Source organism: Gadus morhua, chromosome 7 (genome assembly GCF_902167405.1).
Source record: "Gadus morhua chromosome 7, gadMor3.0, whole genome shotgun sequence".
Lineage (NCBI taxonomy): Eukaryota > Metazoa > Chordata > Actinopteri > Gadiformes > Gadidae > Gadus > Gadus morhua.
The window spans coordinates 24,640,103-24,666,877 of NC_044054.1; the positions used below are offsets into that span (position 1 = coordinate 24,640,103).

At 45.1% G+C, this 26,775-nt stretch overlaps 2 protein-coding genes across 2 annotated transcripts in view; both read right to left on the reverse strand.

Annotated features, from left to right (window-relative positions):
• Positions 1-3,210, reverse strand: part of mtus2a (microtubule associated tumor suppressor candidate 2a) — a 44,863-nt gene extending 41,653 nt beyond the window's left edge. Inside the window, exon 1 of the mRNA XM_030360144.1 lies at positions 3,055-3,210. The gene's annotated coding sequence lies outside the window, so the exon portion shown is untranslated. The remainder of the gene's footprint in view (positions 1-3,054) is intronic.
• Positions 3,211-3,390: 180 nt separating this feature from the next.
• On the reverse strand, positions 3,391-26,600 carry slc7a1a (solute carrier family 7 member 1a). Its single transcript, XM_030361654.1, has 13 exons — positions 26,444-26,600; positions 20,792-21,024; positions 19,704-19,886; positions 19,151-19,309; positions 18,454-18,631; positions 17,433-17,566; positions 12,555-12,777; positions 11,320-11,456; positions 10,730-10,832; positions 9,976-10,181; positions 9,101-9,252; positions 8,180-8,288; positions 3,391-7,747 (listed from the first exon to the last, which is right to left on the reverse strand). Exons 2-13 carry the CDS (start codon positions 20,976-20,978, stop codon positions 7,530-7,532), a joined length of 1,989 nt encoding a protein of 662 aa, XP_030217514.1. The 5' UTR covers positions 20,979-21,024; positions 26,444-26,600; the 3' UTR covers positions 3,391-7,529.
• Positions 26,601-26,775: the final 175 nt, after the last annotated feature.

The window sequence follows — 26,775 nt, forward strand, 5'->3', positions numbered from 1 at the left end:
TCCTGCGGGACCTCCTGCAAGAGAACACACCATAGGAGCGTACGCATGCGGCACCTGTGGTGGGTGTGTTAATGAAACCATGGCAGGTTCTGATTCCATGTGAAACCACAAAGCCACCAATCCAAAGCTGTAGTCTATGACAAGTGTGTGTGTGTGTGTGTGTGTGTGTGTGTGTGTGTGTGTGTGTGTGTGTGTGTGTGTGTGTGTGTGTGTGTGTGTGTGTGTGTGTCAGAGGGGGGCAGTCCGTGCAATTTGGATCGGTCTGGCTGCAGGGGAGGAGCTAAAACCAGCTCGTAGTAACCTTCCAAACAAAGGCAGCATGGCTGTGTATGTGCATTGCAGCGCGCATGTGCTCGCGTGACTGCGCGTGTGTGGGTGTGTGTGTGTGTGTGTTAGAAGAGGACATTTATGTGAGTAGATTTTAGGATTGCATTACAGCAATAGTAAAGAACATATGAGTGAGTGGTTTAAAAAAACACACACACATGTCATATACGCACACACACTTCTGCAGTGGCATTAGCACAAATGCTTTTGTCGTGTCAAAGCTGCACCTGTCTGGGGTAAGAGCGAGAGAGGGAGTGAGAAAGAGAGAGGGAAACAAACCGGTCGCAGAGAAGAATAAAGAAAAAGTATTTGAACACAAAAGAAGGGTCGGACAGACACACAGACATAGACACAAACACACTAACAACATCCCTGTTGCATCCTGTGCATCTTCCTTTTCTTTGGTCACAAGTCATCTCTCTCTCTCTCTCTCTCTCTCTCTCTCTCTCTCTCTCTCTGACCTTGAGGGTGGGACCACACTAATGGGACTTCATCACTCTCACACACACACACTCGTATGTGCTGAGATCTGCGCAATCGATCCTGGCTCAGCTTGTTCCGAGCTCCAGACATCATGAATCAATCACAGATGCATCAGCATCCAGAACGACAGTCACAGCAGACAAGTTGCTGGACAAGCAGGAGGCCGCAAGGCCGAGCTATGAGGCTTTGATGCCATGCGGTCAGCCTGCATATCGATACCAGCCAAGTGGAGGTGGGGGAGTGGCCGAGACCCAGACAGAGGTGGACATCCCCGCAGGTCAATGATGTTGATTATTATTCACATAGTGTCAGCATTGTGTTAGTTGGGTGGGAAATCTTCTACAATGCAAAAAAATGCATTCTTAATGCCATCAGAGCGGAGGAATGGAATGCAGAGCTGCAAAGTAATACATTGAGTTTTCATGGTTTCTTAAAAGTCTAGAAGGTTCACCCATTTAACGAAGTAATGCATCTGCAAGGTGAAGAAGGTCTGAACGCTGGCGTTATGAGAGAAATTATACGGTGGCCACACCTCTTTATGCACCAATTAGAAACAACACATCTGTCCAGGAAGCCCCAATGGCCAGCATTGAAATAAAAGCATCGGGAAAAACCTCCAGTTGTTTAGCGAGATCTCACGGTAAAGAAAGAGGGAAAATAAAAGTCTGCTATGTAGTGCACTTTTTGAAGTAGCCATGGTAACAGGAAAGGTTAAGAGGGTTAAATGATGTCAAGTGATATCAACTGTCAGGTGTCAATCAATCAGGAAGTATAAAAAGGTGAGGGGGAGGTTGGAGTTAAGGGTGGCTTTGAAAGGTGAGGGTGGTGGGTAGAGAGGAGGGTATAATACAAACTGTCAGTCAGTGGAATGCCTTTACATAGCGTCAGTGAAGATGAAGGTTGAGCAAGGGTTGAGGGTGGTGGTGTAGGTGAACAGAGCATCCTCCATCAATACACCACCTCAGTCGGATAGCTCTGATAACTGTGGTGTAGATTAGAAAACACTTAACAAATACTAATCTAATCAGTGTTCTGGTTCCCTTTCAGTACCCAGACTGGGTCCACCCACCCAATCGCCCACACACACAGACATACAGTAGTGGATGAGGTGTGATATCCCCCTCTGCTCACTATTGGAAGCACTTGAGCGCATTCAAATTCTGTTACATAAATGCAACAAATTATTACTATAAAGGGATCAGAGTGTGCAATATGCATTGAAACATTCAGAATGTCATAGGGTTGCCATAGACACTGATTTTGACTTTAATATAAATAGACATAACCAAGGTGTGCAACAAAATCCCCATTGCAATGGAATGTATTAAAACAGTTGCCATCATAATTGGGTTATGATAGGACAGATACATACCTCTACAGATAACAGGATCATGTATAAAAAATATACAAATGTTACCCTCTTTAGATAATCTTGTTAGGAGTTGTTAGACATTTCCAAGTTCACAAAAGGGCAATGTAGGCCTACAGTTAACACTCTTGGATTAGGTTAAAACAACAACGAACTGTTGCCTTGGGAAGGCTGTTCATTCCTACCATGCATAACTCTCCAAAATAAAGGTATGCAACAAATCCAACAATTAAACCAATCTTAGCAGTGTTCTCCCCTCAGGTTTCAAAGAAGAGAATCACATTTCCTCATTCCATTCCTAGACCCAACCTAGTATATCCGATCCGAGTTGAAAGATAGCCTCCCACATTCATTTTAAATCGGAACGGAATGAACGACTCAAACGCACATTCGTTTTTTTTTTTGTATTGACTAAAATCAAGAGGACGGTCTGAGAACTTCGTGCAGTGGATCATTGTTGGGTTTAAGTCTAAAGCCCTTTAATCTATCCCCGATAAGCCCTGTTAGCATCTCGGAGACCCGTTCCCCGCTCCTCTAACTCAGGGGAAGCCGATCCCGTGTCAGCCAAAGTCATGTCCAGGTGAAAGGGGAAGTTAGGTAGCATTGTTGCATTTGGTCAAAACTCATCCGATTTTTTTTACCCCCTTTTTTAAAGATATCTTTAATGAAAATCAAATGATAAAAAAAAGAAACGCGAATGAGACGTAAACTATTCGCCTGGATTACCAAACACATAACTAGGCTATACCGTTTTATCGGAATCGCTTAGGAAAGCATGCAGACACCGTCGAGAAAATCAATAACCCACTGCGCACTCTTTCCACAACATGAACCCCTGATAAACAAGTCGTTTGTTTGTGTCAGGTTACACTCACCTCTTGTATTATTGTAGTCTGACCTAAGCCGAGGACGGGTTTGCGTTTTGGTTTGGAAGGAGTTAAGTCATCAATTTGCCAAAAAAAATTCACCGTGGCTGCTTACGTCCTTTATTTCACCCGACGGAGGAATGCAATGAGCGATGCAGCAGCGCCGGCAGACGAAGAGGCGTTGTGGTGCTGATGCTGCAGCTCGCGCCTTCCGGATGATTTTCACTTTCTCACACGTTGGCGCCACCCGCTGGACGTTGGAAATACTGCATGTAAACTTGGAAATGGTTGCAACTCTGTATATATAAGGCAGGCTACTTAGTAAATGACAGGCAACGGGACTGATTACTTGAAAATCTATATTTTATTTACAACAATAGACAAAAAACAGTTGACGTTACAAGGTATGTTGAACAAGGTAAGTAAGCCTAAGGATGGCTCAGGTTTGACATTTTTGAAGAAAGAGGTTTTTGGCCCATCTGAAGACTTCAAGAAAATTTGGCACAATATGACATTATTTCTTATCTGTGAGACATTTTAAATTAATATAATTTGTTAAATGGTTCAAAACGCTGGGTTCGCGTTGTAGTGTGGTCAGGGTAGACGGAGGCTTTTAGAAACGATGACGTTCGGTTGCCATGACACTGCCATGATGCTGCCACAAGCTTGCACAATCTTCACTTATGTATCAGTTACAACTCGACATACTGTCTCATACATATTCGTTACACCAACGCCGAAGGCGACTTGCTGTGCTTAAGCGATGGGAAAAAAAAACAAAGACGCCAGTTAAAACCGTACTTGGAGCGGCATTTTCAAAAAAATCAACTGTAAAAAAAAAATTGTACTTTTGGTCTGAGTACTTTGGGTCAATTTGGCCCGGGACTTTTGGATGGAGAGGCCTTTAATGAGACTGCGGGAATAGCATGCGTAGAATTTTGCCACTGTGTAAAATAATAAAAACTACTCCTTACCAGTGGATATGTGCATTGCAACTACATGTCAACGTTGGCTACACAGTTCTGAAGATCAATATCCCCCTTTGCATGAGCTTCTTTAAGTAGCTCCACAAAGTACTCTGGAGGTAACAGCCTGTGTGGTGTCAATCTGCACAGAAAACATCCCTGCCGTATTTACTTCCCTAGATGCTTCCTTAATGAAGTGACTGATGACGTCAGTCAGGTTTCAGAGAGAAGTGTTACCAGGGATCCTCTGCCTTCTGCACCCGTCATGTAGGCTTATGCTTTTTTGAACACATTCCTTCACATGCTCTTGGAGAGAGACATCAAATTTGCTTAACAGAATGATCAGAAGATCATTCTAAGTTTCCATGGTCAACAACGAAATTCTCCCAGGTGTATGCTGCTTTAAAATCAGTGCCTCTATAGCTTAGATCACACTTTCCAAAAACTTTGATCACATCTATGACCATGAGAACAACTGTTTAACAAAACATTTCAGTGTGGAACGTGGATGCAAAACATTTCGGTAAACGATATGAAAACGATAGTGTGGACGGGAATTGTTTTCATTGCGAATGTGCATTTTTTTTTTTACCCGGGTTAGTGTGGACAGGGCCTCAGTTCATCAAACAATGGTTATCTTTTTGGTATTTTATGTTTTTTTCTTTACAATGAGGATTTTCGGTCAACTGACATACGTTAGCCAACAATGTTTAAACCTCTAAAAAGATACTCAAAAGTAAAAACCTTTATTGTATCACAATAGGACTGCACATGGAAATGACCTACTGGATCTGAAAACCGATCCAGTTGTGAAATGTCATTTAGAGGTAAATGGACACCACCATGGCTGGGCTGACTAACCCTCTGCAATCTTCTTGCGTGTAGTAATAAGGTGCGCCCCGTGTCTGCCGACACCAGAAGGGCCCCGTAACGCCATGATGTAATGAAATGCAAGATTCAAACGAATTTTATAGAAGACCCTAGTTTAGATTCTACAAGGATAAGCTGACTTCTTTTGCCCTGCGACTTCTCCGTGCCTTCCTTTCACCTTGTCTTATCCTTTTGGTCGGCCCAAAAGGCACGTCGGCCGACAGGGACAGTGCCCAGTAAGCCAGATGGCCGGTCTTGCCCCGGACACCACATAATTGTCACAGATTTTGTTGCCTGATATAAACTAGTGATTAAACCTTGACTGTATCCCAATAAAACATTACCGTACAATAGCTGTATCCTAATAACCATAGCTGTATGCAAATTGCTAATACTGTACCCTAACCGTTTGCCAATATATCTTATATAAGTGTTTGTTTGTCATCACCTTTTTCTGATCATCCCTTAGCTGTATTCTAATCAATATCACTGTACCCTAAGTGTATGCTAGTAAACCTTAGCTGTGTGCTAATTAAGCTTTATGTAGCCCAAATAAATCCTGAGAACAAAGCAGGCTGCTCTCCAGTAAACATCAGTTACATGGCCTTACACCACCCACCACCACTTGGGCTCCTCTTAGGCAGATGCCTGGCTCAAATCATCTCATTTATAAGTCTGCTTTAGCGTGTTGGGGTGAATGCGAGTGGACGCCTGGTCTGTTGCGGTGACTGACAGGATGTCTGGTATACCCTGACAGGTTAACCGGCCCCCTCACCATAGTCACCCTTTATTTTTCTTAGCTAAATGAATAGACATGCATTACTATGAATGTCAATGAAGGCACCCATTGCACTCCTAACCATCCTTGGAAGGAGTGATCCCCCATTCTGTACCTTGTCAAGATTTCTTCCTCGCTAATTAAGGGAGTTTTTTCTTGCCCTCTGGGGGGCTAGGGATGGGGAGTCTCATAAATATATGGCCTGTTAAGCCCTATGAGACTGTTACTGTGATTAAGGGCTCTACAAATGTAATTTAATTAGAGGACAGATCATAATGATGATGACGGGCTTAACTAGAATACAAAATAAAATGCACAAAAATCATAAAATGACCACACAAATGAACAAGACACCACCCACAAAGACAAAATCTATTCCCATTTCCTTTCAAAACAACATTAAAAAGGAGGGCAGCCGAGTAGAGGCTTCAAGTTTCAGAGGGCAAAGAAAGACACGGCGACCCGCACGGCACCTCTCATCTGATTTCCACGTGAATCATTTAAAGGGCCCAGTTTTACCACCAGGTGTGATGCCCATTAGCTGGTGAGCTAATGCTGTTTGGGGAACCGAATGCAGATTTCCCACTCAGTTCAGGTGAATAAGGCAGATTAAAATCGACCTCTATAGTGTCATAGTGACACACGTGGGAGTGTCCACCCTAAAGTGACTTCACACATGTGATTTCCACCCCATTAGGTATTAATAGATGCATCAGCCCACCCAGTGGACTGTACCAACTGGTATACTGACCTGCCCATTATAGAACCAGCTGGACACCCCCCACGTGGTAAATACCTAAAGGGTGAAAATCAAGTGTGACTTCACTTAAAACATTGACATATGGTGCCCCCTCCCCCCTCCTATCCCTGTATGATTTTTGCACATCATCATTCCATAGCATCTGCAAATATCCATATTTGGCGATAAACAGATGGGCTGTGTGCATTGTGTCCAATAATTATTGGACAAGTCGGGGCATCCTGGTGTTTTTAGTTTGAACAGTGTATTTCACTGTCCAGGTTATTATTAAGTGACTACATCCCATCCTGTGACATCACTTTCTCTTAGACAGAATGCGCAGTACTTCTGATACCCCCACTGTGTCCCTTCTCCCTTCAGCTGGTTGTTGCCTGCAACACTGCATTGTATCTGGTGTGTATCATGTGTCTGGCTGTACCTACGCGGGGTCAACGAGAAGGCCCGCAGTGTTTTGTGCTAGCTAGCAAAAGCCCTTTCCAACTGTTAAAGATTAGCCCACAAGGGTTCATGAGCGCTTTACGAGGTATCAACCTGTATATCAACAACACCGATCCCAGCGGTTCCCATCTCTCTGAATAACTTGAGACTAATTATGTCTAAAATAGCGCAGGTTCCATCCAGTCATTTAACTCAATGACACAGAACCCAATTGGTTGGCTCCGGAACTTTTCGACGATTATAAACCCGTTTCCCTGGCCACAAGTTCCACAAGTAGACCCCCCGTGCGTCCCCCGTCCTCCCTCCCTTGACTCCGCACTGCTGGCGATGAGGCCAAGCTCGGGCGAGTTCTCATCAAAAGACTGAAACCTTGGGAAATGGAAACTCAAAGTGTCCCCCAGTACGTTTGTGCAAAGTCGTCGCCGTCTGAGACCTGCTCCATGAGTGTAGTAATACGTTACCCAGCATCCACAGCTCCAAATGTAAACAAACAAAAAAGGAAATCAATGTGACGTTACCTTCAGGGCCCTGAAAACCTCCTGTACTGAAGATACAATCCAAGCAGTTTTTTGGTTTCAGTCTGTTTGTCTTTTATAACGGCGGTCTTGGGGGAGCGAGGTTCAGGGTGGGGGCGTGAAGCGGGCGGTCCGGCGTGAAGTGGGCGTCGACCACACTAGAAGTCGCCGTCGTCGTCGTCGTCGTCTTCGTCGTCTTCTTCGCGGCTCTCCGCCTCCAAGCCGTTGTGGAGGAAGGCCTCCTTCTCCGGGGACATGGCCGGGCCGCGGAGCTCGTGGGAGGGCTTGAAGCCGCGCATCTCCGTGTCGGGCGACGGCCGTGCCGCCGAGCCCTCCAGGCTGTGGTGGATGCCGTAGCCGAAGTAGATGGCGAACCCTGCAGGAGACACGCAGTGTGGGTCAGCGGCAGAGTAAGGCCCGTGGGGAGGCTATCTGTTGAGGAACCACCTGGCCGTGTCGGACCCAGGGGTGCTACCTGCGGAGGTACCCCCTGGCCATGGACCCACCAAGTGTTTTTGTAGTTTAATTTAATAAGGAGCTTTGCTGCCTATGTCAAGCAATCTGAACAGCTTTCATGGGTGAAGCATGCTATATAAATACATTTTAAATCAACAATATGTTGTCTTTACAGACAAAAAAGTGAGATGATGAATTTCTCTCTAGGACTACTGGTCTTACGCGAAGTAGTTCCCTTTTCAGTCTACAAAACAAACGAATGATCAAACGACGACGAAAGGAAGTCAGTATGTCATTCATACAAAGTCAGACCAATTTCTCTTGCTATTGTATGCGTGTTTCTATTGCCTACCAAGAGCCATCCACACTGCAAAGCGGATCCAGGTGCCTCTGTCCAGCTGCATCATCAGGTAGACGTTGACGAACATGCTGATGACTGGGATGAAGGGCAGCATAGGGACCTGCACAGCCAATCACAGAGGCCAATCCTCAGGGTGCAGGCTTAACCATTGCATTAGAAAAAAACTCAACATGTTTTTTGGGCAATGACTTTTGAAAGAGAAGCCAATTGAATGTCACAATCCAAGGAGCTTTCCTACTGCTAGTGAAGTGAAAGGTGTGTGATTCCCTCTAGTTTAAAATATTTATACTAAATCTGTGTTGATCCAGCTCCAATTCTGCCAACCTGCTACAAGTTCCACGGACTGAGCGACGGACTTGGGGTGATCGGGCCTTCTCAGTTGCTGCCCCCACCCTTTGGAATTCACTCCCCTCCCACATCAAAGTCTCTCCAACCCTCTCTTCTTTCAAATCTGCCCTCAAAACATACCTTGTCACACTAGCCTTCCCCACCTAACTCCCACCTTATTCTTCATGTTTAACCTCTGTTTTTCTTTTATTCCTAGTCTGTCTTACATAGTTTTGATAGGCCAATATGTAAAGCGTCTTAGAGTACCATATTAAGCGCTATATAAATTTCATTTATTATTATTATGATTATTATTATTATTACTTCTGCATGATATTAGTGACCGTTGTAGCCAAGACGCCGTTACTGTAGCTTATGTTCAAAATGCATAAAACATGCAGCTACGTGCCGGGGCAAATTGCAGCTATTTTTCTCTTGAAAGTGATTTATCTTTTAAGTTTGACGTGACATGACATCGTCCGCACATTATTAAAGATATATTCATAGAAAGGTAACAACTCCCAAAAGAGAAATATAAACATCAATAAAGTTTTCCGCATTGAAACAACCCCACCCCCCCCAGACCTTGAAGGAGAGCTTGGTCTTGCTCTGAGGCTGTCTCCCAACGATGAAGGTGAGGAAGCAACACGCTGCGAAGATGACAGCGAGGACGAAGAGGTTCAGCACCGCCATCCCCCCATTCACCGCCAGGATGCTGAACAGCAGGATCAGCACGCCTGGAGACAGGGAGGTCAGCCTTTCACGTTTAGGATCAGAGTCAAAAGATCCAAAGAGTTCAAATTGGAATACTTGCAGTGTCACAATTTGTTATTTTGTAAACTTATCGTCATATATTCATTCATTCATTCATTCATTCATTTGGTTTTGCTTTTAGCTCTGTATATGCCATATCTCTCTAGGACTAATGTCTATAACTATGTCTAATGTCTATAACTAAGCAGGCTGTTAATAGTTAATTATGATGTTTCCAAAAAAATGGACTATCAATATATTATAAATTAAATCTTTGTCGAAAGCATATTGTTTTTTATGGGAGCTAAAATTAATGTTGCCGTTACTGGCAATCGTCGCTGAACCACCAAAAACCAGAAAAAGTATTAGTTGCACTGCCACGTAAAGGGAAGGCAGGTAGGAAAGTCTAGGGGTAAGCTGAACGGTCCTAGGTTCAAACCCCTATATCCGCTGTCGGCATCCTTGAGCAAGATGCATACCTGCTCGTACCTTCTCAATAATAGCATGCATTAGATAATACTGGGTTTAGATACGAGGGCCTGCGAGGACCAAATAGATACAGAAAAAACAAATAAATAAGTAGTAGTGTTGCACGACCAAGTTCTCGATCTAGATCCGAGTGCACAGGTTTGGATCTGTAGACCGTGACACCATACACCAGTGTGGGGGTCCCCACAAATAATCCCTTCCCAACCTTGTCTACCTACCCAGGACACTGACAGCGATGTTGACGATGAAGCCTGAAAGGGTGGACGGTTCCGTGTTCTGCGGGGACATCATGCTCCTGAAGCTGAAGCGCTCCTCCATGCCTTCCAGCATGACCATGCTGGGCACGCTGATACCGTCGCCAAGGTCCGCCTCCTCCTGGAGCTCCGCCATTTGATAGGACAGCCCGGGCTGCTTCGGCTGGTACCTGCCACAGAGAAGCCCACGGCAAGCTGAACACCATCCCGCATCAAGGACACAGTACAGTGGGACGTGCATCAACATCAATACTGCTATGCCAGTGAATAAACATATATTATAGTAGGCACACCCCCTGTGTATCTAACCTGTGTATTATGAGTCCGAGGGTCCCGTGTGAAAACACACTATCCAAAGTCTACCTGTATGCTTCCTTGAGCAGGAGGCCCCAGACTCCAATCTGCTCTTCATTGATTCATTCATCCAAATAAGTTCATTGTAATGTACTTTGTAATGTATTTTGGATAAAAGCATTGGCTGCATGAGAATGAGTTATAGAAGAGCATACCACGTTTGATCTTAACAAACCTTATCTCTATAATGAAGTCTGCCAGGAAGGACGGTAACATAATATAAGCCACTAAAAAACAGCAGGGAATGGAATGAGGCCAAAGGGATCTTGACTTGGTTATGGAGGTGGAATCTCCTCATGGCCGATTCCCCCAGTGTGTGTGTGTGTGGGTGTGGGTGTGTGGGCCTACAGTACGTGGGTCTGACCTGAGCACCAGGACGCAGGCTGCCACCAGGGTGTAGGCCAGCAGGGTCCCTATGGACATCAGGTCCACCAGGTCCTTCAGGTCAAACAGAAAGGCCATGACCGCTGTAAAGAGAGTAGAAAGAAGCAGGCGTCAGAGAAGAGGTAGCGTTCCCTAAGACTAATGCTGAAAAGAATGGAATGAATAGAGGACACATGGCGACGATATTTAAAAAACAATTAACTTTTTATGAGCAATCTCTCTCCTCAACTCCCCCCTCACCAACAACTCCTCATCTCTCCATCTGCCCTCTCCTCTCCCCCCCACACCTTCCTCTCTCCTTCAACTCCCCTTCTCCCTCCTAATCTCTTACTCATCTCCCCCACTCTCAACTTTACTCTCCATCCCTCTCCCCCCTCCTTATCGAATCTCTCCCCATCTCTCTCCCTCCCCCTTATCTCAACTCTCTCCTCTCTTCATCCCTCTCTCCCGCTCCTCATCTAATCTCTCTCCCTCCTCCTATCTCTCTCCCTCCCTCCCTCCTCATCTTATCTCTCCCCATATCCCCCCACTCCGACCTACACCCCTCTCCCTCCTCCTCCTCCGTCTCACCCGACATGACCCCGGCGGCCATGGTGGAGCTGACGGGGGACTTGCGCTCGCTGACGTGTGCCAGGAAGGAGAAGAGCAGGCCGTCACGGGCCATGGCGTAGATGACTCGCGGCAGGGGGAACATGGCCCCCAGCAGGCTGGGTCAGGGGGGAGAGGGAGCAGGAGAAAGGGAGGCCAACCGTCAACAAATTGGACAGAGAATGGGTCAAGACGAGGCAGGAGGGAAAGCAAGAGGATGTGAGGGCGAAGCAAGAGGGAACGTGTGAACCGAAAGAAGAAGGCAAAACTAATAGGGTGAGAGGGTTAAAGAGAGTGGAGAACCGGTCGGGTGGGTTATACTAGAGGGAGTACATGCAGTGGTTAGTGTGGACGCGTGGAGTTACTGAAACAGTCATCTTGGATCCAATCCACTCGAAACCAGGAGGGAATTTTTCTTTTCAAGCCACTTGACAACCACTACTATTAAAACTATGGAGGCGTGAAAACCACACAGAAGCAGGAAAAAGGAAGGGCTTCCTTCTTTTTTCCGGTTGAGTCCGTGGTAAGCAAGCGGGTTAGCATCTCACCTGTCGCCACGTCAAAAGGTGAGGGTTGCGGTTAGCCATGTTTGGTCGCAGAGTAAATCCCAGCCAACGGATCCCAGAGAAGCCCTTTGCTGGCCATTACCCAGAAGGCACCAGGGAAAGAGAAAATACCCCCCAACAGGAGTAGGACGACACGAGAACTTTATAGCGCGCACACACACACACACACACACACACACACACACACACACACACACACACACACACACACACACACACACACACACACACACACACACACACACACACACACACACACACACACACACACACACCAGGTTAACAACACCTGACTTAATCTTAGCCCAGGGGTGTACACAAACAATACCAGTATCATGCAGACGGCTTTAGAAACACCCCACGTGCAGCAGCAGAATACAGCGGCCGTGTTGAGCTATAAAGGCCTCCATGACGGACTTTGTGTTATTATACAGCCACGGCTTAAATAGACATAAACAGATACATGCAGTGCAAGGACAGTCCGATAACAGTGACGAGAGCAGGGTCGGATATCAAATAAATAAGGGTCGGATATCGGATAAATATATCCACACTCACACCCTCTTAAGTTATATAAGGGCTCAGATAATGCCAGGTCTTTCCCTCGTACTAAGGCGCGTGCGTGCGCACGTGCGTGTGTGTGTGTCTTACCTGGTGGACAGAGCGCACAGGGAGCCCACGGCCACCGAGTAGGTGGCGCCCTCCCAGCCCACGTACTTGAAGGCGGCGGGCAGCGGGCTGTTGCTGTCCAGCAGGTAGTAGGGCATCATCAGGGTGAGCGCCGCGGACACGCCGAAGTACGCCACAAAGCAGATGAGCAGAGAGGACACGATGCCGATGGGGATGGCCCTCTGGGGGTTCTTCACCTCCTCGCCTGCAGGGGGAGAAGGAGGGTGGGGAGATTAGAGTACGGTAGAGGAGAGGTGGGGGAAGATAGAGGTGGGGCGAGAGGGTGATGGGAGGGTTGGTGTGCGAAAGGTGAGAGGAAAAGAGAGAAAGGGGTGAGAGAGGAAGAGAGAAACAGAGAAAGAGACAGAGATACAGAGAGAGAGAGAGAGGATTGGAGTCATTATAATGGGCAAGTGATCGTATAAATACAAAAAACGCAGACTGACTGAAACACAGAGAAGAAAGGAGGCAGCCTCACGGCTCATGTAGCTGGCTGGATCCAGGGCAGCTATACAGGCTGTTGAAAAACAGTTTAAACCTTGATCACTGTGCTGTTCATCATCTAGGCTCCAGCAGTCCTACTATTATTGCAGATCTTTTGGGGGGGGAGATAGCACAGAGCATGGGCTCGAAACCCAGAACATGAAAAGACAGAGTTGCACCGTGTTGCCTGTTTTGTCACAGAGATTTCCACCAAAGAGAAACTTGTTTGTGCGAGAAGATGGGCATTTGAACAACAGTTTTTCTACAGCTGCAGATTTTCTAGTCTAAGGCCCCGTCCACACGAAGCCGAAACGGGCGAAACCGTTACGGTTTTGATCTATCCGGTTTCGAAGTATCTCCGTAAAGACGAAGCCAAGCGAAACCGGGTAGACCTGTAGAAACAGTGTAGTACACAAGCCAGGCCCATAAGGGGCGCTGCTTCTGCTACAGAAATCCAGAAGGAAAATAAATAAGAAAAGAGGCGAGCATGCGCATAAAGGGTGAGACTCCGCGGGCTTAAAGGTTGTATAGGTGATTTGCTTTTTTGGCCATTTTTGCAAAATTACTTGAAATCCTTATCATAACCCGCTTACAGCCACTGAGTTAGAAGTACTGACATGAAAATTAAACAAGTCAATCATCTGTGGAACGGGCAGGGCTCGAAAAACTCCAGCCAATCATTTCCATTGCCACCGAGTTGCATTGGACAGTAAGTACGTCAATCAAACGGTCGTACTGCACTCCCCCTCCCCCGCGCCCCGCGCGCGACCCCTTCGTGCAGTACTCGTGACCCAGAGCTCGTGACCCAGAGCAAGCTCCTGTTTGTTGTTATCCTGCGGTAGCTACTGGAACTAGTTAATCCACATTTGGACCTAGCAGTAGAAGACAATTTCCATGGCAGACAAGACGCCACCATCCCCACCACCACCACCACCACCAGCAAAGAGAAGGAAAACTCTTTTTCAGAGAGTAATTGATAATAAAAACGCTGAAAGAGAAAAACTGAAATCAAGAATAATCCTAGGCGCTGCTTTCGAACGTTGTCGGCAACTGAAGGACGAGAAGGGTCTAAAAACCGATGCTTGTGTGGCGGTTGACCTAGTTTCAAAGTTTATACCGTTTATACTCGGTAATACCGGTGTGGAGACGAGTGTATTACTCGGTGTGAAAATGTCCACACCGCGGCAACCCTAGTGAAAACCAGGACTTCCAATACAATTATATGAAACAAACATACATTTTCTAAAAATAGTAATGATTTATGTGACCGTTTAATGTTTATAACATCTGGTCCAACCATTGCAGCGAGAACGTATTCTCAGCAGGGGGTGCTGGGAAAAAAAAAACTCAGCCTGCACTAGACTCGCAACTCGTTACATTGATAAAAAAAGATGTATAGCAGCGCAGCTCAATTACACCAGTGCATGCGCGGACAGTTGAAAATCGATCGTTCACATCCAGCTGCTCACAGAACAAGTTTAGCGCACCACCGCTACCCTCACACTTTTTCATATAACCTTTTTTCAGCACTAAGTCATATGAGCATTAAATAAATGCTGCGTCTCAAAATGCCTTGGACAGCAGCGAGGATGACTCGCTTTGCCACGGGCCGAAACAGTTCGGAGCGACCACAGCCAGAGCGAACACAGCGGGGCAGAGGAGTGTCAGGAATAGTCTTTGGTGTACACATCAGTACGGCCTATTTGCACTACTGTTTAGTGGCAATGCAGTGTTTTATTCGATGCCTTTTTATTTTCGTATATTATTTCAATGAATACAATTTATTTATTCATAAAAAACGGATCTGGTCTTCAAATCTTTTTTCCAAATATAGGTCGTCTTACAATGGGGTTTGTGTTTATATTCGGACCAATACGGTACAGCGGGCGCTCACATGACGTTAAGCATTTCCTGGTGCATAATGTGACGCTTCAGAACCTAAAATCCCGTTTCTCCCCGTTGACACGACAACACATAACCGGCGTTTTCAGAAATCTCCACTTTGGCCGGAGTTTTTAGAAATGATCGTTTTCTGTGATAAGACAGGGCCTCGGACAGGGGGTGTTGCAGCACCCCCAGCACTCCTACTTCCCGCGGTACTGGGTGCAACTTACAGCTGAATGTAGTGCCATGTTGTTAAACGAAAACCTACGCTAGCCTGGCTCGCTCTCGCGCATCTCTGTTCGCGCTCGTGCATGATTGCGCGTCCAGGTACTTGGAATGGGTGGAGTCAGAGTCAGCGTTGAAGGAGAGGGGGTAGGACCATTTGAGTTGTGTATTTTCAAAATCTGCTGGCGTTTCGCAAATCACCTACCCAACCTTTAACAGTCATTGGCTAGAGGATCGAAGGGGGGGGCGATGACGTCATGGTTTGCGGTTTCAGTCGGTTTCAGGCGTCCACACGAATCCAAAACGAAACCGGGTAGATTTGAAACCACCTCCGAGGGTGGTTTCAGAAGTTTGCGGTTTCGGTCAGCGGATTCGCCGGCTTCGTGTGGACGGAAGGCCGAACCGTACAAGACCTTTGCGGTTTCGCCATGAAATCGGCTTCGTGTGGACGGGGCCTTAATGGTGTTGATTTGAAGCCTTTACAGAATTTTCTTGACCAGGTGACTTCTGCTGGTGGGGTCTGTGTTGGAATATTATGCAATGACAGATCCCTGCATCCAGCAACCTGATTGCACTAAGCAAACATGAAGCAATAAAAAACAAAAAAAATTCCGCCAAAAATTATTGACAGTCTTCAATTTACAACTCTGAGTCTGATCTGGGAGAAAAAAAAAATCAATCATCAATATCATCACCATGCCGAGCAGAAGAAAATCTGGTGAAGGTGTTGCTGTAGACAACAATACTAGACAACAATGCTAGACAACAATGCTAGACAACAATGCTAGACAACAATGCTAGACTTTGAGTCAAGCTTGAGACCATTCTGATGCACCCAGAGGAGGCCGAGAGTGTAACCAATACGACACTCACAATGTTCCAGACTGTACACAATGTTCCCGCCGGGGTGCGCGTGGAACAGAACAAACTGGGACGGATTCCAGCACAGAGCAAATAAGTGCGTTCGGCTCTGCACAACATTCAGCGCCGTATGTCGCAACCCCCGGCTCTGCATGGGAAGCCCGCTTTGTTGGTGCAGAGAGAGGCTGAGGCGGCCGATTCTTCAGCGGCTCGCCGTCTGGCCACCGCGGGGCTACACAACACTGCAGCCTTGTCGGGTCTCCATCAGTGACCATGCTGGCACCAATGACCCCCAACAGGTAAAGGGATTGTCTGTCTGTCTGTCTGTCTGTCTGTCTGTCTGTCTGTCTGTCTGTCTGTCTCAACCCTTATCGATATATATCGTATCCTGCACAGCATTATTCTATGCAACACAACCATGACGTGTTTATGTTTGGATAACACACATGCTTGACTCCAGAGGTGGAAAAAGGGCAGCAACGCTGTACAACGGAGCTCCAATCAAAGCTAAGGAAACGGAGGGGAGGACAGAGGAGACCAGCAGACCCAAACAGTGAATGGTAAGCCCCTCCCCTCCTCTCTTCCTGAAAGGCCTGAAGGTCAGAACATACAAAACACACATGAAGGATGCAATCACACACACCCGTGCCATTACGCACAGGAAGGGCTAGAGCGAGGTCGGCTCAGCATTGTGTGGAAGATCTCTTGCATCATCATCATCATCATCATCATCATCATCATCATCATCGTCGTCCTTTGACCTCTGACAGACTTTTCCTTGCTGGAAATCCTACAGTTTGCCTACAAGGCCCGCATCGTCTTCAACACCAGCACCATTTTCTCTGAGGAGCTCAGGGCAGGTAGCCCACAAATGGGGTGGCCTGGATTGCAGTCCTCACCGAGTGACCCCTGCATGGTCCGCCTGCAGGCAGGGCGTACCCCAGGAGAGCCGCGCTGTACCCCATTTCTCTTCCCTCTCTACACCCCAGACTTTTACTTCTCCTTTGGAACTTCTGCCAGCTGGTGAAGACCAGCTCTGACGAGGTCAGAGGTCACCCGCTGCCTCACAGGGGACTTCATCATGGAGGACTTGGGACGTCGGCAGTTCACACGAGCCCACGGAGAAGAGGGTAGATGGGGCTAGCTTTACTCGGAGCCAGTTGTTTTGATCCCCAGTGTACACAGTGTGTTTACCTGGAGACATGAACCCCTATCTTAGTGACGGAGTGAGGGCTTTGTCTACGGGGCCATCAAGGAAAAGAAGGGGTCCCCCAAAAATGCAGTTATAGTTGCAATGATAATTTTACTTTAGTAAATGAAATATTACTCAATATGTGACATTTATACCATCATTATCGATTATTGGGAGTATAAAATATGAAACAGACTGCAGTTTCTCTTACAGACCTGTGGTGGCGATGCAGTCAAACCCCACGAAGGCGTAGAAACACGTGGCGGCGCCAGAGAGCACGCCGGTGATCCCAAACGGCATGAAGCCCCCCTCTCCCAGGGTCTCCACGGACACCCGCGACTCCGTTAGACTAGGAGGAAACACAAACACAATAGACCCCTGAAACATCCATCCTGTTCTCACGCCCAACAAAAAGATTCATCCTGTTCCAACCGACCAATAGCAGTATTTATCCTGTTCTGAGCGACCAATGTAAAGATCCATCCTGTCCTTAGCGACCAACATAAACATCCATCCTATCCTTATCGACCAATATAAGCATCCATCCTGTCCTTATCGCCCAATATAAGCATCCATCCTGTCCTTATCGACCAATAGACACATCCATCATGTTCCCACCGTCCAATAGAAACATCTATCCTGTTCTTATCGACCAATAGAAACATACATCTGTTTCCTACAGGCCAACATAAACCTCTACCCTGTTCCCACCAACCAATAGAAACATGTATCCTGCTCTTATTGACCAATAGAAACATATATCCTGTTCCCACAGATCAATAGAAACATGTATCCTGTTGTTATCTACCAATATGAACATTTATCCTGTTCTTATTTACCAATATGAACATTTATCCTGTTCTTATCGACCAATAGAAGAATCGATCCTGTTCATAGCGAATACACAAAAAGTACATCACATCCAAATGACAAAACAGTCAAACAGAAAATAGGAAGTTAAAATTGATAGGTTTATGTTGAGCTCCATGTAGGCATACGTAACCAACCCCACAACCCAACCAAAAATAGAAGAAATAATAACTCTTGATTGACCAGTTGTCTTCTGCTAAGTACTGCTGCTGCCCCATATCCAACCCTGAAGGATAGATACGTAACCCTCTTCAATCTGTCCTGCCCTACTCATCCCATCCTTGCATTTCATTTCACATCCTATCAAAGAACCAAAGAGGAACAGTGTTCAAACGAATGGATGAGAGTGTGTCAGTGTGTGCTTACTTCAAACTGGAGGCATTTGTGTTGCTGATGTTGAGAACCTGTTGGGGGTCTATCTGCCAGTTCTTGAGTGTTCCCTTCACCAGGCCAGACACCACCATAAACAACAGCACCAAGACGTTGATGCACGTGAACACCTTGTTCACCATGGCGGACTCCTTCACTCCAAACGCCAGCAGACCTGGGGCAACATAAAGACAGATTTAAGAGGAAGAGAGGGATACAGAAAGAAAGATACATAGATAAAAAAATATATGACAGATTCAAAAAGAAACTATGAAAGAAAGAGTGAGATCTAAATTTAGTTAAACTATGGCAAGAAAGAAAGAAAGAAAGAAAGAAAGAAAGAAAGAAAGAAAGAAAGAAAGAAAGAAAGAAAGAAAGAAAGAAAGAAAGAAAGAAAGAAAGAAAGAAAGAGCAAAATGTAGAGGAAGAAAGAATGTGATAAAGAAAGAAAGACAGCTATACATGAGCTTAACAAGGTATGAGAAAGAAAGGGCTCAATAAAGAGATAAGGAAGACTGAGATAAAGAAAGATAAAGAAAGGTTGAGCTAAAGGAAGAGAGATAAAGAAAGTGAAAGAAAGAGATAAAGAAAGAAAGATAGATAAATAATTATATAAAGAAAGATTAAAAGAGTTGAAAAAATTTAAAACCCTAGTTTCACAGATCTTGTCACACTAGTTTGTGATGTTTCCTACCGCTCAAGGTAATGATGATGAGGACAGCGAACATGTCAGGGTACTCTGCCAGGATCCCAGGGGCCTGTATGGACATGTACTGCCTGCAGAAACGCTCTATGTGGCCCCCAATCAGCTCATCAAACGTTGCGCTCCACGCACGAGCCACGCTGGATGTACCTGACAGAGAGACACAGAGAGAGATATATACCGAGAGAGTGAGCAAAAGACACACACCCGCATAGACAGATAGAGAGAACCACACACACATAGACAGAGACAACGAGTAATGGACAGAGAACGATACAGAGAGAGACACGCAGTGAGATACATACAGAGAGAGTGAGCAAAAGACATAGATAGATAGATACAGGACACACACATTTATAGGCAGAGAGACACAGAGAGAGACAGAAGGAAGGACAGAGACATAGAGAGAGAACAGATAAACCATGCTGGAGATTTTTGGCCAAATAGAGAATCATCCACGAAATGTTATGAAATCATCAAGGACTTCATCAAATGAATATATTTTGCGTGATTTTTTTTATTATTCTATTGAGAATGTTTGTACCGATGATGTAGGAGAGTATGAGGTTCCACCCGGTGATGAAGGCCCATAGCTCCCCCACCGTCACGTAGGAGTAGAGATAGGCCGAACCAGTCTTTGGAACCCGGGCTCCGAACTCAGCGTAGCATAAGCCAGCCAGCACGGAGGCTAACGCCGCTATCAGGAAGCACAGCACGATCGCAGGGCCTGCAAAACAACGCATCCCCTCGATAGAAACTTGAGAACTTATACAAGATAATATTTGGGTAAATAATACATTTGAATGAATAAATAAATGAATAATTAATAATGAGACTGGCTTAGTTTAGTCGTTTGTTGGCGATTTTAATGAGGGCTGCACCAACGTGGCTGTAAATCGTACAAAATTGGTGTGGGTTGTAAACATGGGGATAACACACCCCCCTTACTTCCTAGAACCCTTTCTTGTTGCATAGTCTTCAGATTTGAGCTGAAATGGGGTTCACTAACACTTTAAAAAAGGTAGATTCGTTGTTATGTACCCGATCAACAGTTTGGGGTCACCCAGACAATTTCATGTTTTCCATGAAAAATATTTTATTCAGCAGTTTTCAGCTGTGAAAAACATAATTGCACAAGGATTTTCAATAAGTCTTTTGACACAATTGGCTAAACAATGTACCATTAGAACACAGGAGTGATGGTTGCTGGAAATAGGCCACTGTACACCTATTCCACAAAAACTATTCCACAAAAACTTTAGCTGGGAACTGCAGTTCCCAGCTAAAATCGTCATTAACAATGCCTAGACTGTATTTCTGATTAATTTATTGTTATCTTCATTAAAAAGAAAAGGAATTTTCTTTAAGTGTATAATTAAATTAAATGTATTTAATCCAAGCAGAAAGTGTTGGCTTGACCTCATGCATGTCTACAACCATCAATCTGTAGGCAGCCTTGAACAAGATGCCTATCCCCTCATACCTATTCCTTAACTAGATGAATCTCAAATCAGGAAAAATCTCTTGGAATAAAAGCATAAAAATAAATAATCTGAAAATAGGACAAAATAGAGGGTTGTCCACAGCAGCAGTGGTAGCAGTGGCGGGATTCATGTCGGTGCGATGCGTTACCTGCGTTGTCGCGGGCAACAGCGCCGGCCAGCACGTAGACACCGGCGCCCAGCGTGCTGCCCACCCCAAGAGCCACTAGGTCGAAGGTGTTCAGGCATCTGGAGAGACGGGACTCTTCAGAGTTGCCGTTGATGGATTTGACGCGGAGCAACTGCTTGCCAAAGCCCATCAGCTTCTGAAGAACCATATTGCTCTTTCAAGCGAGAACTAAGAGGTCAGAGGTCAAAGCACACCTGAGAATGGAGAGGAGGGCAGGGTGTTACTGAGTGGGTATTTCAATTTACACAATAGAAAACAGACAACTGCTACATGACCACGTTGTTCAGACCTGTCCTCAGTTTACACACACCCCCAAACCCACTGGCCTGACACCAAACAGCCGACCAATAGGAAAGGGGGGTCTGACCAGGGCGGTTATACTTATATACTGTTGCATAAGAGGCCAGCTGGGGTTGGGAAAGTCGCCTCGGCAAACCGAAACATGAAGACGCGCACATAAAATAAGACAAGCGTCATAAATCAACACACATACTCAAAGTCTCAAACAATCAATGACGTCATCGCAGTCACTCCTCGTGTGGATAGCATTCACATTATTTATGAAGGGCCATTATAACGGTCCATTTATAACAACGTTTGTTTGAGTTGAGGAGGGTGACAACCTTTCCCTACCTTCCAATTTAAATTGATTGATAATAAAAGGTTGAAATCTAGGTGAACCGCTGCCAACAGCATTTTAATGCTGCTTCTTACTCATCACCCCTGGGGACACGTGATCGAAAGTTCAAATTAAGTTCTAAATCGGTGCGCACAATAATTCAACTGTGCAGAAAGATTGGTAAAGCATGCAAACGCATTGGTAAGGCATGCAAACACATTGGTAAAGCGTGCAAAAACATCTGTAAAGATTGGTAAATAGTGTGCACTCATTTTCCAAACCACATGCCCTTTTCTTCAGCAAACGGACCTGCCTTGATGAACACTTCTTCCCAATAAATCCAACTGATCTAGATTCAAGGGTAGATTTAATGATGGTGAAGTCAGTGATTAATTAAGCTTAGGACCTTTCAATGATTTTATTTGCGTCGTTTTTGCTTTTTCGTTAGTGGCCAAGCATTCAGAACATGTGGTCATCGTGGTGTCCAAGGCAGGTCCATTTACTGATGGAAAGGGCATGTGGTGTGCAGATCCGTGCACATGGTTAACAAACCCGAGGGCACGCATTCCCAATCCACTCGCACGCTTTTCCCATGCTTTGCTTATTGGTATGCACATATTTACACTTTATTTGTATCATGTGACCCAAAGGTGTTTTTCATATTTGTTTTTCCATGAATGACATGATTTACGTCATGTGTCAGTACGTTTGCCTTTCCCTAGAATGTATACGTTTGCCGTTCCAACACATGACATAAATGATGTAATTCATGCAAAAAATTGTAATGGTAATTCACATTGACCCAAAGAAAAATAGTGAAACTTGCCATTAAATAACTTGATTGTATATCTTATCCCGCCATGCATAACACAAGAGAGCAGGTAATTGATCAGAAGCAGTTCGGTTAGGTGTACTGTTTAAGTCACACAAGCCCAGTAGTTGAAGAAATTTGAACTGAGATGTCCAGGGATCGCCCTTCATCGGACCAAAACATGGAGAGAGAATAGAAGGGAGAAGGAGGGAAACCAATGAGAGAGGCAGTGCAGCACATCCTTCACATTGAGCAGTCATGTTAGTTTGGTCGTGGGGGGGGGGGGGGGGGGTTACCATAACAATGCAAAGCTTTTTGTTGTTGCCACCTTTCCACTGTTGACACTTTGCCAGCAGTGAGAATGTTGCAGACCTCAAAATGGCCTCTGGAACAAGACTCTTAAACCTCATCTTACAAACCTCATGGAAAATACCATGCATGTAAATTTGGATCATCTTGATCATCATCTCGCCAATGCAACGGCAGACATAGCAAAACGAAACAGCGACTAAACACATGCACGCGGACGGGCGGGCGGGCGGGCGGGCGCGCACACGCACACGCACACACACACACACACACACACACACACACACCCTCTTCTCCGAGTCATCATTCATTACGGAGTCAGTCCTTAAAGGATCGGTTTTATTGGGAGCAAAGCATAGGTAAATATATTTAGGCATCGTCTTCTGTGGGTTACAAATAATAAGATCCACTTAGATTATACCTATTATACCTTATCTGAAGAAGCTCCTGAGTCAGTGTTGTTGCACAGGAATTAGGGTGCAAAGAACCCTAATCATTTCAAATTGTATTAGAGTTTGCATGATCAAGGATGTATTGAATAGAATTTTCTTTTACAAATTGACTCATGAATAGTCCATCATACTCTGGGCCTGCAAGGCAACCAAACAGAAAAGAAACTGAACTAATCAACACAAAAAAATGATGCCAGAGGTGAATTCCTATCACTTGAACACATCAAGAAAAACTGACAGCTGACGGTCTTAAGCGGTCAGCTGACTGCATGCGCAGCGGAGAGGCAGTTTGGGGAAGCCGTAGTAACAGCAAAATAATTTTATTGCGAAGAAGATGAACCTTGCCAAACTTCTTTAGATGCACGTTTTGCAACCTTTCGATTTTGTAATTTGCTCCCTGGATGAGGAATGCACACAGAGTGGGGGACTGCTCTAATGGAATATGTCGCAATCCAGTAGCGCACTGAGTATATAACAAGTTTGTCTGCAGAAGGACTTCTTTGATGTCAGTCGGCCAAAAGAAAACTTATTTTGAAGTTTGCTATTTCCATCTAAGGTTTAACAACCTCTACTGGCCCGTGTAGACTCCCTGGCCCTTCCCCACAACAAGACAAGCTGCAGCTGTGTGCAAACCCAGGCAAGTTACGCAATACTACACAGAGAGACCACGCAGCCAACGTAGTTCAGCAAACCCAATGACTGCACGCTACATAAATCACGGCAGGGAGTCCACTGGCATCTCTGGCTTCAGAGCCATGAATGGAGTAGCATACACCAGGCATTGTCAACGTGATGACTGGAGAAGAGATTGCTTAGCTGACACTATGACATTGCATGGAATAGGAAGAAGACAATTGCTCGAAAAATAGCTGAAAGAAGAGAGCCCTTACAAGTTGGTTGGGTTCAGCTTTGATTTAACTCTTGTTCCTGTTTGTTGGCAAACGGTCCGTCTACACAAGTAACCTTCTGAAACTCAACCTGGCAGCTCACGTGACTTGGCTATTCCAAGCAGAGACCCATATTGCCTCCCTCTCACACGGCACTCTCTTCTTATATTCAAACACACGTCCCTGTACGCACACAGACATACCTGCACACAGTATACAGGTGTACATATGCATCCAACCTGTTCAAACGCATACTTGCAGGCACATGCACAAACCAGTGGTGCACAGAAGCATACAGATACCTGCACAAGCACACAACCTCCAAATACCCACACTCTGAGCAGACACACCTGTACACATACTAGCGCACAAATAATCCATTCTTTAAATGTGTGCACCTAAATGAGGACTCTCTACAGAACTTGTATTAGGCACACACACACACACACACACACACACACACACACACACACACACACACACACACACACACACACACACACACACACACACACACACACACACACACACACACACACACACACACACACACACACAACTCCTAAGAGATGATCCTCAAGAAACGCTGTGGTTTACGCGACTTCCCTCCTCACTAGATGCAAGGTAACAGAAGTGGGGCAATATCATCTTTTAGTGTTGCTTTGGTCTAGCTATTGGGCCCAGGAGACCAACATTTTGATTCAATAATGTAGATTCACCTGCTGCCTTATGACCAACAGCCAAAAGGTGAAGCACATTGGGAAAGAGAAACACACTCAAACACCTGCATGGCTAAGTAGAAAAATCATTGCAACTTCTTTGGATTCCTTTCCTACGGTATTTTACCGAAAGGACACATAAGCGGTGAACAAATCGATTGTGTTTGATATGAGATTCACATCAACCATTGCTCCAGTATATTATGCAAGGGAATGTTTGTTCACTTATCTATTGAATGTAACAGTGCAGCAGTAGCATGCACCCTGAAGAACCATTTCCATTTTTTAACTCAACCAACCACACAGCCTCATGAATGGATTAGGACTGCAAGTGACTGTTATTTTCATTAGGTCAACCAAATTATTATTTGTTTGATTATTTATTTAGCCTATAAAATGTCAGATAGAAAATGCCATCAGAATTTACCAGAGGCCAACGTGATGTTTTAAATTTGCTTGCTTTATCTGAAAAGCAGCCAATAACAACTATGTATTTTATAATGATCCATGAACCAAACATTTGAATTGAACTGCAACATTAAGCAGCGCAACAGCACCAAATACCATACAATTCCTTGTAGATGGTACTTTATCATGCCTAAACCTGCCCCCCACTAACCTTAGCCTCTTGCTAGCTGGAAGTGAAGCGCATTTAAGTGGTGGCTCACTTTCAGCAGGCTAAACATAGCCTCAATAGGAATATGAGGTCCTACAGTTCATTCTCAGCCCAGTCAGTGCTATACCAATCACTGAGACTTCCATTTGCTGCAGGGTATTCTGTCATTAATAACGATAAGACTGAATACGATTGGGTATTGGCTATCAGGGGAACAGGCAAGATTCCACTATTCCCCTATCTGGGGAATAGGCAAGAGGACTGTGATGATATTTAAAACCGCTAGGGTGCATTCGACCGTCCACAGATGTAACATTGTGGTTGAATTTGGACACATTTGGATCAATATTTACTGATTTTGGAAAGGCTTGTGACTTCTCATCCTGACCTTCCCATAAAACAGACACTGACCTGTAGGTGTGTCTGCGTGTATGTGTGTGCACCGAGAATGATCAAATGTCATTCAAAAGTCTACCTTTTGTCCTCTACTAATTATAAACAAAATGTTGCATTCATTCTTAGCTTCAGACGTAGGCCTAGTAGTATATGCTATTATATTATGCAGGTCTACCGTCTCTAAGTTTTTTTGAAGTGAAGATCGGTGGTTGCAAAGTGATATGTAAACAAAGTCAAGTTTCAATGAATGTGTTCATCAATACATTTCATTGCTATTATCCTTATTATTATTAGATGGTGCCTCAAGAACGCTACAATCGGATTTATCCACACGATCCGTCAACAAGTACTGCCAGACACATTTGACTTTTACAGACACATTGGTACTAGTCTTGCATGTAGACCCAATTAAACAAAAAACAAAAAACATATACACTAGTCTGGTTCAGTTGTTATCAATCTTGCAATAGCCTTAGCCAATACATGCCTGTGTGTTTAACACATTTTGAATGCATTTCCTAGCAGTGCGAGTCCTGCAGGAAGAGTACACGGAGAGCCAAGACGATCGAGCATGTGCCTCGGTGTGCATGTTGGAACTTAGCGGTAACATTATTCATTGGCCTGGTGAAGTTGAACTTTTTTATTTTACGCTGCATGTTTTACATACAGCATCGTAATATACATTCACCTGCAGATATTCCGACCTTCTCCAAAACTGGAACAATTGAATCCAGGATATCCCAATGGTATAATTTGCATGGCCAAATAGAGGAGTTGGTATTGCGGGTAAGTTAAGACATTTACCTTGCAGAGCGTGAGTGAAATGGGGATCTCCGTTGATCGATATCCGTCCTGCAGCTTAATAAAATGACTTCGATCTGGGTGATTAGCGAGGCCTCTAATGGATTTTAAGTGTGAGGAGATTTTACTTTTCTTCGCGATTTGGTGGAGGAGGGGGGGTTGGGGGTACACACAGTTAACCTTCAGCTCCGCCCACTTTTTACTACGAAGGCATGTTCTACTGTTCATCGGGTGACTTGCCAAGGGAGTGGGTGACGGTGGCGTCGATAAGCAAAAGGAAACCGAGAAAATGGCTGTTGAAGAATATAATTGGCATTTTTCCATAATTGGAGACT

Bases quoted from the DNA above. Each gene is read 5' to 3' on its own strand.
- slc7a1a (XM_030361654.1), bottom strand. From the start codon at position 20,978: ATGGTTCTTCAGAAGCTGATGGGCTTTGGCAAGCAGTTGCTCCGCGTC. The intron at 9,253-9,975 runs GTAGGTAGACAA...CCCTGTCTCCAG, and splicing joins CATCGCTGTCAGTGTCCTGG to GCGTGCTGATCCTGCTGTTC. The intron at 8,289-9,100 runs GTCTGGGGGGGG...TTGGCTGTGCAG, and splicing joins AGACCAAGCTCTCCTTCAAG to GTCCCTATGCTGCCCTTCAT.